The sequence below is a fragment of the Macadamia integrifolia genome, chromosome 14, assembly GCF_013358625.1.
Source record: "Macadamia integrifolia cultivar HAES 741 chromosome 14, SCU_Mint_v3, whole genome shotgun sequence".
NCBI lineage: Eukaryota > Viridiplantae > Streptophyta > Magnoliopsida > Proteales > Proteaceae > Macadamia > Macadamia integrifolia.
Genome location: NC_056570.1, coordinates 12,062,150 through 12,080,861, shown reverse-complemented (window position 1 = coordinate 12,080,861; position 18,712 = coordinate 12,062,150). Strand labels below are relative to the sequence as shown.

At 37.1% G+C, this 18,712-nt stretch overlaps 1 protein-coding gene across 13 annotated transcripts; it reads right to left on the bottom strand.

Moving 5' to 3' along the window:
- Positions 1–4,467: 4,467 nt before the first annotated feature.
- LOC122060541 (disease resistance protein RUN1-like) lies at positions 4,468–11,870 on the bottom strand. 13 transcript variants are annotated; one of them, XM_042623662.1, is made up of 9 exons: positions 11,081–11,870; positions 9,621–10,740; positions 9,123–9,431; positions 7,967–9,031; positions 6,869–7,849; positions 5,856–6,550; positions 5,457–5,621; positions 5,078–5,145; positions 4,468–4,803 (listed from the first exon to the last, which is right to left on the bottom strand). In XM_042623662.1, exons 1-5 carry the CDS (start codon positions 11,533–11,535, stop codon positions 6,956–6,958), a joined length of 3,843 nt encoding a protein of 1,280 aa, XP_042479596.1. In that variant the 5' UTR covers positions 11,536–11,870; the 3' UTR covers positions 4,468–4,803; positions 5,078–5,145; positions 5,457–5,621; positions 5,856–6,550; positions 6,869–6,955. The 13 variants fall into 13 exon arrangements, with proteins under 13 accessions (XP_042479596.1, XP_042479597.1, XP_042479603.1 ...); XM_042623663.1 differs by having other exon boundaries at positions 5,856–6,051; XM_042623669.1 differs by having other exon boundaries at positions 4,468–4,814; positions 5,078–5,206; positions 5,856–7,849.
- Positions 11,871–18,712: the final 6,842 nt, after the last annotated feature.

Below are 18,712 nucleotides of genomic sequence, written 5' to 3'. Positions count from 1 at the left end.
TTTTTCTCTAAGATGGCATAGGAAATGGAGTAGGTTCAAAGAACCTTTTCTCAACAAATATATATTATCCAGGGTCTTTTTTTTTCTTTTTGTTATCAAATTTGTATTTGTATTTGTATTATGTTTGTTATTATTCTACTATAAAACGGTAAACCCTAAATCACAAATAATAATAATAATAATAATAATATTATTATTAATAATAATAAATAAATAAATAAATAAATAAATAAAATTTTATTGTTTTAATATTTGAATTTATATAGTTCTGGGTTTATTTAATTTTTACAAATTTTTACATATTAATTAAACTTTTGGTCCAAAATGGCTAATTTTAATGGAATAAATCTTATTTTGAAGTTTTTATTATTTTCATATTACTTATTTTTTCTTCATATTTTTATGAAATTTTGGTTGATTTGTGCCGATTCTAATTTGATTATTCTAATACTTATTGATTCCGATTTAACCCAATTCCAAACTGATTCAAGAAATAACGCTTATCGATTTGATCCACGAATTTGGTTTTTTAATCCTTGTCTAGAGGAGTGGCACCACTTAATTCTTTCCCCCACCAAAAAAAAAAAAAGGGAGAAAGAAAGGATACCTAGTTGTGCACCACTATGCCAGATAAAAGGCTACGTGCAAAGACCGTTCTACTCCTGTGGTGATGCCTTCGTACACATCTCATTATTCCACATGCTAATGCAGTAATCATACGATCCCGTAACCATCCCTCTTTTGAAAAGGAAAGATCAAATTATCAACTACGTATTTGCAAAGACTAGGATTAAAGGTGCTTCACTAGCCCATGGGATACATAGACTATGGTTTGCCCTAAAGCCTTAAAGGTCTTGCCAAATATGTGCAAATCCACATTTCTAGGCCCATTACTAGGTCTATTGGAAGTATTTTATTTTAGAGAAAAAGAAAACTATCTATTTATTTGCGTGTGTCTACGTTCAAACATAACTAGACAAGAAAATACTATACTACCCCAACCCCTACATTGAAAATGTCTCTATGCAATCTCCCACTAATCTACGCACTAACACAGTAGTTGCACAAGCTGATAGAGTTCTTTTGTACCATTGATGTACTTAGCCAACTGCGAGTGATCTTGATTGAATGTACCTGCAAAACTAGAACACAAAAGAAAAGGAGAGAGAACAACAAAGTGATGAACAATAAAATCTAATTGGGCGTTTCTCTTTTTTAGGGCTCCACTGTGATTGAGTCCTTGTTCATTCCAAAGTCTACCACTTCTAATGTTGCCGTTGGGGAGTAATAGTAATCCAGTCAATCACGAATCGCCCTCCCAAATTTTCTCTCCACATCCCTTCTTATACATGATAAAGTCGAGAGTAGATTAGGCCAACGTGGCCACATCACCAACGCTCTTGTCCTTCATTTTACCTACTGCAAGGACTTGATAGAGAAATAGGCAAAGTTCAGGTCCTATCATATCTCTCTCTTTATGGAAAGGTGGATCCTACCAATGTGTTTAGTATGCGGCAAAATGTGTGATTCTCACGTCTTGAAAGGAAGAAAAAAAAAAAACGATAGAGTAGAAAAGGAAGAAGATTAGAGAAAAAGAAAAGTAAAAAGACCCCAATAATCTAAGTGCTCTAATTAAGTTTAGTAGTCTTCCATTCTTGTTGAAAACAACAAGAAAAAGAAAGAGAATAGAAGTCGGTGGAGGAAAGAATCCTATGTGAAATTTTGAATTGATGCGAGTTTAGTCTAAATAATCGGCGATGTGAGAGTGGAAAATAATCCTATGGTCAGTGCTCATGTTAGTTCCTGAATTGTTTCTCTCTCTCTCTCTAGGAAAAGTTCTCTCTCCCTCACACGTGCACAATTGGATTAAGAAGTAATTTTGGGAGTGTGAAAATCTGCATCTTGGAATGATCACAACCATTTGATTAATGCACATGTTGAGTGATGATACAATGCGAATCAATTGGAGGAAAAGGTTTCATACATCACCTTGATTTGTACCATCAAGATGCAAAGCTGCCTTTGCGTCCTATTATTTATTACAATCCGATGGTGTTGGTGTTCGGATTGGCCAACTCTTCGATATCATTTTGGTGGTCTATATGTCTGATCATAATTATTGGGGGGGGTCCCACTCATGAGCCATGATGTGGGACTCTGATTATTCCTACTTGGAGTTATTTTCCTTTTAGGAGGGACTGAGGGAGTGGGGACCTGGATCCTCTTCAGTGTGTAGTTTTACCTGCCAGGAATTGTCTAGTGCTAATTATGTGTATAACGTCTCAGTTGTACGGGACGCTACATTAAGTACATATGTGTCTTCATGATAAATAAAAGTGTGCCCCATGTTTTGAAAATCAAGACCCCAATTAGGGGTTTAAGTTCGGCCCAGAAAGCCCAAGCCCAAGCCCGAGCCCGATCTATGCCCAGTTGTACTTCTGAGTCTGCTGCCCTTAAGCCTGGCAGGGTCTGGGTGAAAATTATGAAAATTCATCTTAAAAATAAATAAATAAATATAGAAAATTCATATGTATATTTTTAATTTACACTAAAACTGTGATTACGTGTTTATTTCAAATACGGGGAAAGTTTCTCTGAGCCTAAACTATTCTTTATACCCTCTCACACTAGATTTTTTATTATTTTATTTTATGAAAAAATGAATATTTTTTTTTAAATGGCACAGAAAATGAAGTAGGTTCAAAGAACCCTTTCTCTACAAATATTTATTTTCAGTTTTTTTTTTTTTTTTCTTGCTACCATGTTTTGTTATTTTACTATATTAAAAATGATAACCTTAACTTACAATATATATATATATATATATATAGTTCTGGATTTAATTCTAATTTTTACAATTTTTGTATATATATTAATAGTACCTTTGGTCTAAAATGCCTCTTTTTACTGGAATAAATCTTATTTTGAGGTTTTATTCTTTTCATATTAAATTTTAGTCGAACTTTTTCTGAGCTTTTTCAGATTTTTTTTTTTAAATTAAAATTTGGGGTAATTTTATATGTCGATTTCAATCTGATTGATTGGGTATATGCTAATTCTGATCAACCCCGTTCCAATCTGATTGAGGAATCAACACTTATGATCCCCGAATTCAGTTCTTTAAACCTTGCCTCAATAGTGGGTACTACTTTATGGGTTCAAATCCTCTGTGGTGAGTGGAGAATAGCAAGGAAGATCCAATGACTGGGAGGGCCTCGACATGCACCCCAACCATTGGATCCTCATTGCCGCTCACTGCCTCGGTGCAGTTTTGCCTACTTAATTCTCTCCCTACAAAAAAAGGGGGTAGGGGGTAGGGGGTAGGGGGTAGGGAAGAAGGCCACCTAATTGCGTGCCTCTACGTTAGACACAAGGCTATGTGAAAAGATCATTCCGCTTCCATGATCAGGGCTTTCGCACACTCTCTCATTGGTCCAGGTGCAATAGCCACGCTAACGAAAAACGATCCCTCTCCCAAAAAAGAAAGACCAAGCTAATCAACTAGTACTTAGAGACCTCATACTCATAGTATTGGCTAAAGAAAAGACGATAATCTCTAATATTCAAAATAGCAACTACATTTTTACTAAAAAAAAAAAAATTAGTAACTACGTGTTTGTTCAAACTTTAAACTAGGAATAAAGGTGGCTGCACTAGCCCAGGGGATCTACAGCCCTAAAGCCTCAAAGGATCAGCCAAATTTGGAAATATGCCGAATCCACAATTTTAAGCTTATGTCTAGTATTTTATTTTAGGGAAAAAGAAAGTTATCACTTTGCATGCGTCTACATCTAGGTATAGGCATAGGCAGAAATGAAAAGACTGTCATTGTCCCACCTCAAGCGGTAAGGTTCTCTTGCCCTTTTTTATTTTGATAAGATGCCCTTTATTTTAACTACCGCAAGGACTTGATAGAGAGATGGGCAAATTTCAGGGTCCTATCATCTCTCTCTCTCTTTATGAAAAGGTGGATCCTACCAATGTGTTTAGCATGCGACAAATCGTGTGATTCTCATGTCTTCAAAGGAAAGGAAGAAGATTAGACAAAAACAAATGTAAAAAGACCCCAATCAAAGTGCTCTAATTAAGTTCTACTCTTCCGTTCTTATTGAAAGCAACAAGAAAAAGGCAGAGAAAAAGAAGTCGGTTGGGGGGAAAGAATCCTATGAGAAGTAAGGCTAGTTTGGTGTAAAGAAAAAAAATAATCTTATGGTCAGTGGTTTTGTAGTGGTCTGTGCTCATATGAGTTATGACTCTCGAGGGTTCTCTCCTCTCCTCTTCAATTCCAAACCTCCGGCTTTCTTCTCAATGCGGTCATCACAACTTGTGTATCCCATAGAGAGTGATTGCAGAAGCAACTTCTCAAATGAGTGATTCAGAGCCATGTATAGTCGCTTTCATGAACTATGATCTTAATTTAAAACATGGGGTTGGGGAGGGGGGGGGGGATCATGTTAGAGAATAATGTTTCAATAAATAAAACTTATAAACCACTTATTCAGATTGCAAATCCAATCTGAATTAACCAAAAAAATACACAGTAATTAGAGGTTGGTAATCAGCTTCTGGTTGTACACAGACACATCAGCAATTGCAGCTACCTATAACATCAATGTGGCAAAAAGTTAAAACACTGAAGTTATTTGTTGTTGTGCTATAGTATTGATGACAGTTCCTGGACAAATTAACTTGAACCAGCTCCTTCTTTGAATGGTATCCTTGTAGAAGAGGTCAGTGAAGATGGCAAGTACATTGAAGAAGAGGAATATGGGGGAGGCCGCATATCAAACCAGTCCATAATTGCTGCCACAGAACTAAGATTTTTGTTAAATTGTTTTCTCATCTCATAGTTTCATCTAAGACTCTTGAACTGAAAATCACCTTAACTATTAAATATTAATCATGGTCTACCCACTCTTTTCAATACCATCTCACTTTAGAATTCATCGTTAAAGCTGCACCCACTTGTTGATATAATCATTTATAGGAATCACATCTGGTTAACCATTTTATAACAATCTAGTGCAATGTAATGCAGCCAACAAGAAAATATAATTCAAGAGAATGATCAACTCACCTTTGCATGGAGATCACTCTTAAACCCAAGGATGGACCAAGTGCTCCAACCACAACCTATGGTCACCCCTACAAAATCAATTATGTAGCACCAGATGCACCAAGATTAGTGAATTTGAGGCCCTCATCACTGTGATAAAGTATGTGGGATTGATTACGTGACAAAACTCCTTGTGCTGTATCAAAGTGTTACAGAACTAACGAGTAGAGGGATCATAGAAGCAAATGGTTTTTTAATTGCAGGGCTATCAGTGAAGAAAGCAGCCCGGATACCATAAACAAACACTAATGGGACTGAGACAGTGAATATTTCAAAATTTTAAGCAACAACCTCCAGTTCCTAGTCTTTGGAGTGAAAAGACATGATCAATTAATCTCACCTGAAATTCTCCAATGCCAGGAAAGACCTATCCTTGGTTTTGTGCATAAGAGGGATATCTGTGTTCTCCTGCTGGACCAAGCCCCACTTCAATGCCTGTAATCAGTCATGTCTCTAAGTAATCAGACATGTTCTCTCTAAAGCTATTCATGTAGTCACTATAGACCTATAGAAATCCATAGCCATGCTTCAGCATTTTCATAACACAGTTACAAACGAAAAACCCAAGTAACATAGATTAAGGTTAGGTTAGAAATATAGATATTCAATATAACAAAATAAATTTTAATTTACAAGTCATATAAGTAAAAAGATTTTGTTCAAACTGTGGAAAATTCATAGAAATAGATTATCTACTATTATAGAACTTATAAACATAAGGGGTTTTGATAAACCTGACCTGTACTTCTGTCCTCCCACCAAAAAGTGTTGTTTATCCCCACCAAATGTCATTTGGGTCCGGATCTTGATGTTGTAGGGAAACTGGTGGAATTCAATGAACCTTTGAAACTCATGGAAGTCAACTCTTTTTTTTCTAAGAGTGTGGCGGGACATTGGTCCAGCTGCCAGAGCAACTCTATGCAAGGCCTCAGCAACTACCAATGAAAGGGAAAATGAAAAATTTTAAGACTATTCGGAAAGGGTGGACTTCTGTCAGCCCAACTGATCCAGAAACTCTTTAGAAATCTTCTCTACATCAATTTCCAATGAAATATTGACACTTTGTATACTCTGTTCTGCAACAAGGAAAACTAAATAGCTAACCCACCCACCCCAAAGAAACAAAGTGAAAAAATAAATGAATTAAAAAACCCGAGTAGGAAATGAGAAGGAATGAGATGGGAAGTCTGTTCTTTCCAAAACTTTTAAAAGTCTGACAACAAGTGGCATGGTACTTCCTTCCCAGTGACATTAACATGATTAAGAGAACCATCAACAACTATCACTGCTAATACCAGGCCTCGTCATATATTGTGTGGTGTAAGACATAAAAAAGGTATCTCTCAGGAAGCACATCTTCGTCTTTAAAATGCAGTCAACTGAGTCATTGGTCGAGACACAGCATGGATTGTTGAGTCTTGACTGTATCATCTTCTGCATTGATTCAATTTTAAGTTGACAAGAAGAGCATGACCTTCTAAGGAAATCAAACGTCAAAATAAGTTCAATTTACTATATTTTGAAGAGGGCTTCAATGGTCTGACCATGGAGCAGTATAAGTTATTCAGAAAAAAGGCAGACTATTTTCATTAAAAGAAGGAAAAAAAGGAAGGGAGGGGTGGGGTGGGGGCAGACCATCAAAATATCAAGGAGTTATTGAGACCCTGTTGTGAAATTGGCAATTTTCCTATTAAGGTGTAGTTATAGCAAAGTTTAAAATCTTAAAATCAGTTATGGGATCGGTCTACAAACCTGATTGGTATTTGCATTTCTAACAAGCCTAAGCTCCAGATGGGTCTGCCTCATCCATGTCACCATAATGTGTTCTCTTACTAGCCCTCAACATCCCTCATCTGTTGAAGAATGGGAATATCTCAATTCAGGAACATAGTGGAAATCTATCATTTCATTACTCATCCTCTCCTCTTGTTCAGAGACTGGGCCAGATTCTTCAGCCCCAATGTTTGAATAGCTGAACTGATCTGTTATTTTATTACTTATCTCCACTTCTTTACAGGCAAACCGAGATCCTTCACCGTCATCATATGAAGATTCACAATCATGATATGAAGATTCATCATCCTCAGATGAAGAGAGGGATGAAATCATCCACACCTCTTCGGCATCAGAGGGAGGGTAGATGATCCTTGGAAAGTAGAAATAAGAGAACAGAGGATTGAAGAAGTTGAATGCCCACTTGAGTAATTCATGTTTAAAAGGCCAAGGGCGTCTTCCAGCATCTTCACAAGACCAACTGAAGAAATCTGATACCATCTTGGCACTAGATTCTTGGTTAGGCATTTGCTGCTCAGATTCCTTGCTTTCCAACAATAAAAGCTTCCAGAATTTCACTTCACAATTGATCCAATCCCTATGTCCGTAGGGCTCTCTTATCCAGAGTGTCATTGCATGCGTTATCTCAATAGCACCTTCTGTTTCCAGTGGAAGCCCAAACCAGTCTAACTGTTTGAAATGGTGAACGTAGATTATATCTCGCTCAGTAGTATATTCAATGCCCTTAATTTCCAGATCAATATCACAAGTAGTCCATCCATGTTTTCGATGGATTTTAGCTTCAAGATGTAGCTGAAGGTTAACTAGCTCACCCTCTTGCACATTCACTTCTTCAACCTTTTTTTCAAATGCAAAAACAAGGCACAAAATTAACTCCTTAATCCCATCATTAACTTTCAAGGAAACACTTCTCCATGACCTATCAACTGTAAGTTTTCCCTGTAAATTAGAGGAAAGGAAAGGACATAAGCCATCAATTACCAATTTAAGAAACTAAATGGAAGTTAATTTCTAAAGTTCCAGTGAGAGTTGGGGACAAGAAGACAGAGAAATGACCTGGCCATGTATTTTCCTTGGAGTATCTGTAATGGTGTTGCAGCTAGATATGGAGAACTCTTCCAAGGATTCTGCTCCCTCAAGGCCTTGAATATCCTTCAACTTATTGCAATTACTAAGTTTTAACATCCTCAAATTCTTTAGGCTGGACAAATGTGGAAGTTTCAATAATGAAATACAATCCTCAACATCCAAGGAAGTTAAGGTCGAGGGAAGCTCTGGGAGTGACTGAAGCCCCGTGCATCCTTGCAATACTAGTGTTTGAAGCTGTGGAAGACCACTAATGCTGGATTGGAGAGCTAAACATTTGGGCTCAAGGGGCTCAAGGGGCTCAAGGGGCTCAAGGGGCTCAAGGGGCTTAAGCAACTTGTTTGACTCACTCCTCCAAATAAGGTTTAGGATTACTTTAATTGGTGTCCCAAACCACGAGTGCCAAGTAAGTCTTGGGAGTTCAAATATTTGTGTCCCATACAACGAAATCTCAACAAGAGACTTCAGATCACCAATGGACCCAGGCAGCCTCTTTAGTGACTCACACCCCCCGAGACTAAGCCTTTTGAGAGAACTCAACCTACAAATACTGTTTGGGAGTTCTTCAATTTTTGTCCCATACAACGTAATTTCAATGAGAGACTTTAGATCACCAATGGACTCAGGCAACCTCTTCAGTGACTCACACCCCCCGAGACTAAGCCTTTCGAGAAAACTCAACCTACAAATACTGTCGGGGAGTTCTTCAATTTTTGTCCCATCCAATGACAGCTCAACCAAAGAATTTAGATCACCAAATGACTCAGGCAACCTGTTTAGTGACTTACACCAATAGAGGCTAAGCCTTTCGAGAGAACTCAGCCTGCAAATACTGTTTGGGAGTTCTTCAATTTTTGTCCCATCCAATGAAAGCTCAACCAAATATTTTAGATCACCAATGGATTCATGTAACCTAACTATGTTTTTGCAGCATCTAAGTTTCAGGGTCTCTAAGTATGGAAACCATGAAAAATCAGGAGCTTCGGACAGATGATAACAATACTCGAGATGGAGAACTTTTAACTTTTGGAACCGCTGTCAAACAAAAATGTGAATACATATAAGATATTGCTACCCATAATCTGTGATAACAAGATGAGACAAAATAAAAGGTCAAACAATATACCTGACTTTCATTCTGAGGCTTGGTTGTCCAAGCTTTTCTAATCTGGCTACCTGACAAGTCCATCTGAACTAGCTTATTGTGATAAAAATTGTCTGGTAGAACTTCTAGAGGGCATCTCCTCCAACTAAACAATGTTAAACTAGAGGGAAGATGCGGAAAGACTCCTGAGGTAGCTCCATCAATGTTGAGGAATCTTAGCTTGGACATCATTGCAAAGTCTTCCTTAAGTAGGCATAAACTTGAAAAAAAGAAGGGATGTGAAACTGCTGAATGTGAGATTGGGAGGATGCCTTCAAGCATTTGAGTTCTCTGCAGTGTGACAAATTGGAAGTTGATGCGCACAAACCCAGAGAAAAAAAAAAAGAAGATATAGGGACTAACCCATTGAATGCACTTTATATTATTCGTTTTTCATGTACTTCATATAAATGATTCTCAGTAACCTAAGATTACAAGCTTAAATAAAATGAAAAAGGGTCCAAGAAAAGGTGATCTTACCTTGTGTTCTTTTAATACTTTCAAGATTTCATCACAAGACCATAACCTACTGCGCATACTAGGTTCCATAGGGCTCTCTTCAAAAACAATGCCGCATCCCATAGCTTGAATTTGATCATGCATCATTAGCTCATCGTGAGAATCGCTCATGGATCCCCAATTGGTAAATTTTAGGAGAGACCTTTGAGTGAGTTTGTTTATTGCGGAAATCGGGTCAAAGCCACAACCTTCCCACAGAGAAATTACAGTTTCTTTTTTCCATCCAATGAAAAAGCATGCAGCATCAAGAAATATAGATTTCTCTTCAGCTTCTAGATCATCATAACTTATCTTTAATATTTTGAAGACCTCATCATCAGGATGTCTTTTCAGTTTTCGTAACTTACTTTGCCATATTTTTTTATCCCTTGTACCAAACAAAGAAGAACCCAACACTTCAAGAGTTAATGGCAATCCTCCTGTCAACTGTAGCACTTCCTGAGATAGCTTCTTATAATCTTCAGGAGGTTGGTCCCTTGAAAATGCATGCAAACTAAAGAGTTGAAGAGATTGCTCATAATCCAATTGCTCAGGCCAATATATTTTCTCAACTTTAGCCACTTTTAAAATTTGTTCATCTCTACTTGTTATAATGATTCTACTTCCTGAACCAAACCAATTGGATTCAAAAGCCAAAAATTTGAGTTGGGAATAAGAATTCACATCATCAAGAACAAGAAGAACTTTTTCCCCTTGAAGTCTTTCTTTTATCAATCGTTGTCCCATATGAACATCACGTATTTCAACTTTCTTTTTGGAGACACTATGAATAAGTTTCTCTTGGAGAGAAACTAAACCATTTGATCTTGACGCTTCATCTCTAACATTTGCAAGGAAGCAAGTCATTTTAAATCTTTGAACAATGTTATTATAAATAGCAATCGCAATAGTTGTCTTGCCAATCCCACCTATGCCACATATTCCCACAAACCGAACACCATTGGAGCCAACATTCAGTAGAGATAATAGATGTTCCACATGAGCATCTAATCCAATAGGGTTTTTAACATCACCCAAACGATTGCTATTCAATTCACTCAAAGCCCATTCAACAACTAACTCCACTAGCTTTGATTGATCTCTGCAATTATTTCATATCAAGAAGGAATAAAATAATAATTGAGATTAAAATTGTAGGTGAAATAAAAGGAATGAAGAATACAAGTTTTTCATTAAATAAACCAAGGGAATTCACCACCCCCAAAAAAAATCTAAATTAAGGTTAGGGAAGACACCATTGGATTGGTAAAACAAAAATTTATGACACTAGAACATTAGTGGATGTATTAAGTTATTTAAGTTAATGAATTTTTCTGAGCTCATGGGAAAAAAAAATCTCATTGGTTGGGGGATTCACTAGCTCAAAATTAAGGATTTTAAGGCTAAAAACAGAGGGGAAGATTGTGGGGGTTCAGAATTACCCATTTACTTGCTGGAGCTCGAATCCCGTTTTTCCTCCTACTTCAGTCAATGCATCCTTCCAACTCTGTATTTTGTCGGCATTAGAATTTTTCTTGTGTTTCTGAAACGATTTTTTAAAACTTCCGGTCTGATGGCGAACATCTCTTGGCTTAACATCTTGAAGGAAAATGGGCAGAACTTTTTGACCTCTGGATCTATGGCAACGAATTATCTCAACCAGTTCCAAAAGGCACCATTTGCTATCCGCATAGCCTTTAGAGAAGACAAGAATCGAGATTTTGGATCGTCGGATTGCTTGGAGGAGCGCCGGTTTGATCTCTTCTCCACCCCATAGGTCTTCGCTATCAATAAACACATCGATTGCTTCTCTTTTCAGAGCTTTGTGAAGGAAACCAGTGAAGTTTTTGCGAGTTTCTTCACCTCTAAAATTCAGAAACACATCATGTGCCGCCATTAGAAGTTGCAGTTGCAAAGAGAACGTTGAAGAGCTCTGTTCTGCTACTTTGCTCTGTTTTGTAAGAGAGTTACAGCCCTCCTCACGAAACAATCAAGATTATAAAACGCCTCAAATATGAGAACAATGACACATCTCTCTCTCTCTCTCTCTCTCTCTCTCTCTCTCTGAGCTCCAGTAGTTGGTGGGAAAATTCATTTGCTGAGTTCGAGGTGGAGTGGAATCTGCCTCTTCGTACCAAGACCCATAATAAAAAATGAAGACTTTTGTGGCAATTTCTTCTATTTTGAGATTTGTTTGATCGATTTTGGTGGAATAATGGTGATTTCCTCTGTTTTTAATTAAAGCTGTGAGTGCTCAATCGTCCCAACCGATTAAGGCGGCTTGACCGTTTCCAACAGATAAAGAAACATTTTCAAAAAATAAATAATTGTTAACCTTTTAGCCAAAGTTCCTAGTCTTGATTTACTTTAAAACTACAATCAGTTACCACCTCCGGAGATAGCCGCAGTGGTTAAGGATATTAGGCTTCAATGATGTTGCAAGGAGCTATGGAGGGAAACCACCACCCATGCACTCAGTTAAAGAAAGAATTGTCTCTAAAGTTTGGGATATTTCTGGGAGGTTGTTGGACATGTGAAATATTTCTACTCAGGATGTTTGAGTGAGATTGTTGTTTGAGCAATTCCAAGCATGGGGAAGGCACACGTACAATTTGAACAATGAAAAATTGAAATCGTGGCTTTGTGAAATTCCCTACCCATTGAAGTTAAAAAAACCCCTCTATGTGGGATGGCCTAATTTTACAGGTTCTCTCCTGTTATTATACATGTTAAAAAATAGAAAGGTAAATAGGTATCGGGGATTACCTCAGTATAACTTTCTCGTAGTGGAATGGATCGAGTTGCACCACGTATCGATCCACACGAACAACGACAAACAAAAAATTACGGAGATCTCGCTAGGCAATATTCCACCCTCCAAATCCAAGGATTGCAATGGAGATTCTTGAATACACACTTTCAATTGGGAGAGACAGAAGAGAATAGGGAGAAAGAGAACTCTAAATATTAGGTCAAAACCTTAATTCGCTTTGTGGCCAAAACCCTCTTATTTATAGAGAATTGGCAAGCTAAGGTTCTCAATCCTAGTGGGTCTATGATTACCCCAAATGAGCGACCCATGAAAGAATCGGGTCGGAACCCAGTCTGACTCATATTAATTAACATCTCCCACTGGCCCATGTAGGGCGGACATACTCAATTGTCCATTCTAAAAGTCTCTCTATCATAGGTTTCTCATCATACAGGAAATGGAGCGGGCAACCTAACGTAATAATACGAATGTAGGAGTGCTATATCAAGCTTCCATCTAACCAACATAACACATCACTCACAAATAATCTGGGGCACCCTAAACAATCCAATTATACCAAGTCTAGCACTCTCGATCCCTCATGATGAGCAGTGCTAACCTTAAGACATGCAATGTGCTTATGATAATGTCGAAACATAAATACGACAAGTCACCTGGGTAATAAGCCACAAAATAATGGTGTAATTTTAAATAGTTTTTCTTAAGCCCACATGTCAATCCGACTATTCTCAACCGCTTTCCCAATAGTGTCACGTTGGACCGCATCATTCATGATCCTAAGGAGCACGTCAAAGAAGCGTCATTGGGCATCATCTTCATGACATGGTCTCACGTAGAGGGTATCCATAAGATCAATTCAATTTTGATCAAAGTGGCTTACACAATGACGAAAAAGGGATCCATTCAATCATCTCACAAACTATTGAAATAAAGCACATACAATTTGAAATGTATGATATGGTGCAACTCTTACTAGGATGGGTATGTCACTCATAAAATAAAAGGAACACCATATGAGTCTGGGTTTAATCGCACTTTCAAGCGCCTAACCTGAGTCCTCACACTCGACTATAAGTAGGCTACACTAAGACATAGGATCTCTGTGTTCCACCATAGAAATATCTCATCTTAATTCTAACTAAGGTGCCACTTAGCTAAAAAGTTTTATGTTCATCTCGCTCGCTATCCTTAAGTGCCAAGGTGAATTTTGGCTCATCTTGCTCACTGTTTCTAAGTGCCAAGGTGAATCACCTGTGTGATTGGGTCGATTCAAGCCTGGTGACATATTTACAAAATAAAATGTGTACATACGTAAATCACTCTAAAGAATTATGTCTCAAATATATAAATCAATGAGTGATAACAATAATATTAAAAAAATTGTTAAAACTTAAAATACAAATCATCCACGTCTAAGTCCCAGGTTCCTAACATGAGTGAGGAAAATATCCCGAGCAATAGGCTTAGTCAATAGATCAGCCACCATGCTATTCGTGGAAATATGCTTCAAGACAACTTCCCCTTGCAAAACCATTTCTCGAATGTAGTGATATCTAATGGTTATATGTTTGACTTTCCCATGGAACTTGAGGTCCTTAGCGAATGCCAAAGCTGACGTACTATCACAGTGCACAAGCACTGCATCTCCTGAATGAGTGATAACGCCAAGGCATTATAGGAACCTCCTTAGCCAAATGACCTCCTAAACGGTTGCCGAGCACGTGATGTACTCGGACTCCATCGTGGATAGGGTGATGCAAGATGGCTTCTTAGATAAATTTTAAAAATAGGGGTGGTATAAAATAATTTTCCTTTATTTTTTTATTGGTTTCATTCGGTTTGGTTTCGATTTGGACCAGTTTTTAGCCTGTCCCAACACACCCCAGTCCAAAACCAATCTAACAAAGATCGATTTGGTTTGGTCTAGATTTTTCAATTGGTTTTGGTCGATTTTATCACTTTGGTCTAGGTTTTGACACCCCTAAGTGCGCCTCATGTTTAGAAAATCAAACCCCTAACTAGTTGGCCCAAAAGCCCGAGCCTGATCCCGCTCTGTGCTCAGTAGTTTCAAGTCTACCCTAAGCCTGGCAGGGTATGGCCACCTAACAAGCTAGGGTTGAGATTCCTAAGCCCAACCCTGGCCAAGTCTAGGTTGAGGTCTTGAGTTGAACCTAGTCAAACCAACCTTATATATATATATATATATATATATTCATATTTTTTATTTGGGTAATTATCTTTGTAACAATGGAAAGTGATGTTTCCAAAAATCATACGATAAATTTCAACCATTATTTTTTATATGTTTTAATCTAAATCGTTTGCTCCCACTCGTGTACACAGTAACGTCTAAAACCATTGCACGGGAAGTGGTATGCAAACAAAAATCACAGGGTGGTTTAGGAATTAAAAGCAATATGGATCATATCAGAGCCCTCTTACATCTTGGGTGGAGATTATTTACTAAGCCCTCCTCACTTAAGTCATGGAATCAAAATATTTCCCACATTAAACCAAAGAAGGGTTCTTTGGTTTCATGAATCTACCCTGGTATTATTGCCGATTTGTCTAAGAAATTAGAATGTAATTGAGAAAAAAAAATTGACTACTGGATGAAAACAAAATTTGAATGCATGCCCTCCCTTGGAAGTAGATTAAAACATCCCGGGTTTTTCATCATGTGAAAGAGTAACCTAACAATTTTGAACACTAGATGTTTAAGACGGATAGATTGGCCACATATCAAATTTTAGACTCAAGATTTAACAATCTTCCCATAGGTAAGAATACCCTCATGTAGTCCATGATTTATTCATTCCTTGTTTAGCCACACGGCAAACTCGGATTAGAATAAAACTTAACATTTGAGTAAAAGACCTTGAGGCTTATTTATTCATAAAAATTTCAACCCTCATGAATTGCCATTGGGCAGTTATTGAAGGGCATGTGCTGTTCTAACTTCTGAATGAGGGAGCAACGACCCGTCCCCCTCCATAATTAATTCGTTTAAAGAATATAGTATCCTCTAGCAGCTTATTTTGACAAACATCATAGTTTTATAATCTCTCTCACTAATTCAAGGGGGAAAAAAAAATGGAAAACCTTAATTTGAAGGTCAGTGCTGTACAGGAAGGGGAAAGAGAGTGAAGGCAGTGGACACAGGAACCCATTCAACAGAGAAGGATACACGTCTCTAAATTATTCTAAAACATAATTGCACAAAAATATGTAATTAAAATTCTACAACAGTTATTCAGAAATAGAAAGTTGTGGCAGAAGGAATCCTGACAGGTTGAGAATGACAAGGGACAAAGGATGGAACATAAATGAAGTACGGTTGTAAGCCATGATGTTGTCTCACCTTATTTCAAAATTTACCAAAGTAGTGTGGTCGCTCCCTACATTTTGCTACAAATTCTCAAATTCAGAAACTATCAAGGTCTATAACATTCCACCATAAAGATGCAACAAGTTGCCCAGCTATGAAATACATACTAGATATAGTATTATCATTGTATAATGGTAGGAGAAACTGTGTGATAAGTAGAAGTGATGTAACAAACTATGTTGTCTAATAGTAATGTTTTAAGGGAAAATGTTGGGTATGTTACCGGTATACCGTATGCTAGCACCCACCGTGTCTATCTGTCTCTTCCCCTTTTTGAAATGACCCTCATATCCTTCATAAATGATACCCTATCATGTGCCCTATTAGTGATGTCCACTAACTTATCGTACCTTGGCAGCATACCTATCCCTCTCCCAATTATTAAAGTACTCCTCACTTTCATTCTACCGTAAACAACATTTTTGTGATACACCATATTTAAGATAGATGAAGTAGACAAATGATGTGAACAGAACTTGCATAAGGTGAAGGGTTTCTATATTTGGGTAAGCCAAGACACATATTCTTTTGTACTTCATGTCCTCTAGTCATATCTGTCCCACTGAAAAAATAAATAAAAGACGCCCAAGAAAACCACAACCTTCTTGAAAAACAGGAAAGAAACTAATAATCCTCTGACTTGGATGCATCAAAGAGCTGGAACTTAACCTAATCTCTGAAGCATCTTCCTAAGGGAGAAGTGCCAACCATCAGGCAAGCCCTAGATCGATGTTGTTGATGCGTTTGATTGTTGAGAAACTAGTGTATGGAATTTGAATATAGTAGAGTGGGGAAGTGAGATGAAAGAAAATAAAGATCACTTTCCAAGTACTGTTTGATTGCTTTAAGAAAATATAAGAATTGCATACAACAACAATAGAAAAGGCATGCATGTTGCAATGTTTTTTAATTGGATGAAAGCTTTTCAATAACCCAGGATGTCTAAGCCTCTAAGGCTTTCACTGGCCCAAACCAGCCCAATTATTAAATGTGTATAGGTTGGCATGCCTTAGCACAGCCCATTTGTAATGGAGTGTGCTTATAGGCCTAGAGACATGGTTTCAAGAATCATGAATCAGCGGCTTTGGATTGGAATCCAGGATCATCAATCTCGATTTTGATTGCTTCGATCACTGTCAAGGGAAAAAAGGCTAGGCATGTCATCGTTATATCCAGATCTGTGTCTATCTCTCTCCTCTTTTCTTTAAAAAACATCCCTATACCCCCTCTAGATCTGTCCTCCTACTGATTGAGCCGCTAATTTCAAGAAATCCGGCTGCATACCTAACCTCCTTCCCTTTTTTAAATACCAATCATAAGAGACTGAGGGTTCATACATAATTATTGGGTTTCATTTATGTGTGGGCAAACGGTGAAGGCACAAGGCCCACTTTGTTGGACCAGCTGATCTTCCATTAAGTCTTGAACATGTGTCAACTAACCAGGGTTTGTGGAGAGTAATTTCAGTCCACGTACGCATAGCTGAGCCGGACTTCTTTGTCATTTTATGGGTAGTGGGCCCAGGCCGAAAGCATGTTGCTATAGACCATGCTTTGGAAGGATGTTAGGGTCCACTCTACATGTTAAATCTTTGTGAGGTCCAACGGTCCATAATGGAACAAGGCCCACATTGTATATTTATGGGTAGTGGGCCCAGGCCAAAACATGTTGCAATAACCCATGAATTGAAAGGTTGTTAGGGCCCACGCTACATGTTCATCTTTGTTCGTATAACGGCCCATAATGGAAATCCATCTGTTATTTATTTGATATTTTTAATTTTATAGAAATTATGAAAATCCATGTGTTTATTTTTTATATTTAAATTTGTGAAACTCATGAAAATTATTTTTTTTTTTTTTGAAATAGATAGCACACAACAATAAATATAGTAAATTCTAACATATATTGTTTAATTTACACTAAAATTAATTACGTGTTTATTTCAAATATGGGAAAAGGTTCTATGAGCTTAAAGCGTTTTCTATGCTTTCTCACATTAAAGATTTTCTGAGCCTAAAATGTTCTCTATACCCTCTCATATATATATATATATATATATTTGTGAGATGGTGTAGGAAATGGAGTAGGTTCAAACAACCCTTTCTCAACAAATATATATTATTCAAGATCTTTTTTTCTTTTTTCTTTTTGTTTTCAAATTTGTATTTGTATTATGTTTATTATTATTCTACTATAAAATGGTAAACCCTAAATTAAAAAAAAAAAATGTTGTTGTTTTAATATTCGAATTTATATAGTTCTGGATTTATTTATTTTTTACAATTTTTTTATATTTTAATTATAATTTTTGTCCAAAATGCCTAATTTAATGGAATAAATATTTTTTTTCATATTACATATTTTTTTCTTCAAATTTTTATTAAATTTTGGATGATTTGTGTGCTGATTCATATTAGTTGTTGATTCTGATTTAACCCGGTTCCAATCCTAATCAAGAAACGGCGCTTATCAATTTGATCCCTGAATTTCTCTCTCTAGGAAATGTTCTCTCTCCCCTCACACGTGCACAATTGGATTAAAAAGTAATTTTGGGAAAGAGTGAAAATCTGCATCTTGGAATGATCCCAACCATTTGATTAATGCACATTTTGAGTGATGATACAATGCTAATCAATTGGAGGAAAAGGTTTTATTCATCACCTTGATTTGTACCATCAAGTTGCAAGGCTGCCTTAGCGTCCTATTATTTATTACAATCCGATGGTGTTGGTGTTCGGATTGGCCAACTCTTTGATATCTTTTGTTCTACCAAAAAAAAAAAAAAAAAAATCATTTGGGTGGGCACTGTTCTGGTCATAATTATTTGATGCTCCCACTGATGAGCCATGAAGTGGGACCAGAGTATTCCTACTTGGATTTTTTTTTCTTTTTGGGGTGGGGTGGGGTGGG

Excerpts from the sequence above, each read along its gene's own strand:
- LOC122060541 (XM_042623669.1), bottom strand. The coding sequence starts at position 11,535 with ATGGCGGCACATGATGTGTTTCTGAATTTTAGAGGTGAAGAAACTCGC. Across the intron at positions 10,741-11,080 it reads GAGCTCCAGCAAGTAAATGG|AGATCAATCAAAGCTAGTGG; the intron begins GTAATTCTGAAC and ends AAATAATTGCAG. Across the intron at positions 9,432-9,620 it reads AAGTATTAAAAGAACACAAG|AGAACTCAAATGCTTGAAGG; the intron begins GTAAGATCACCT and ends GTCACACTGCAG.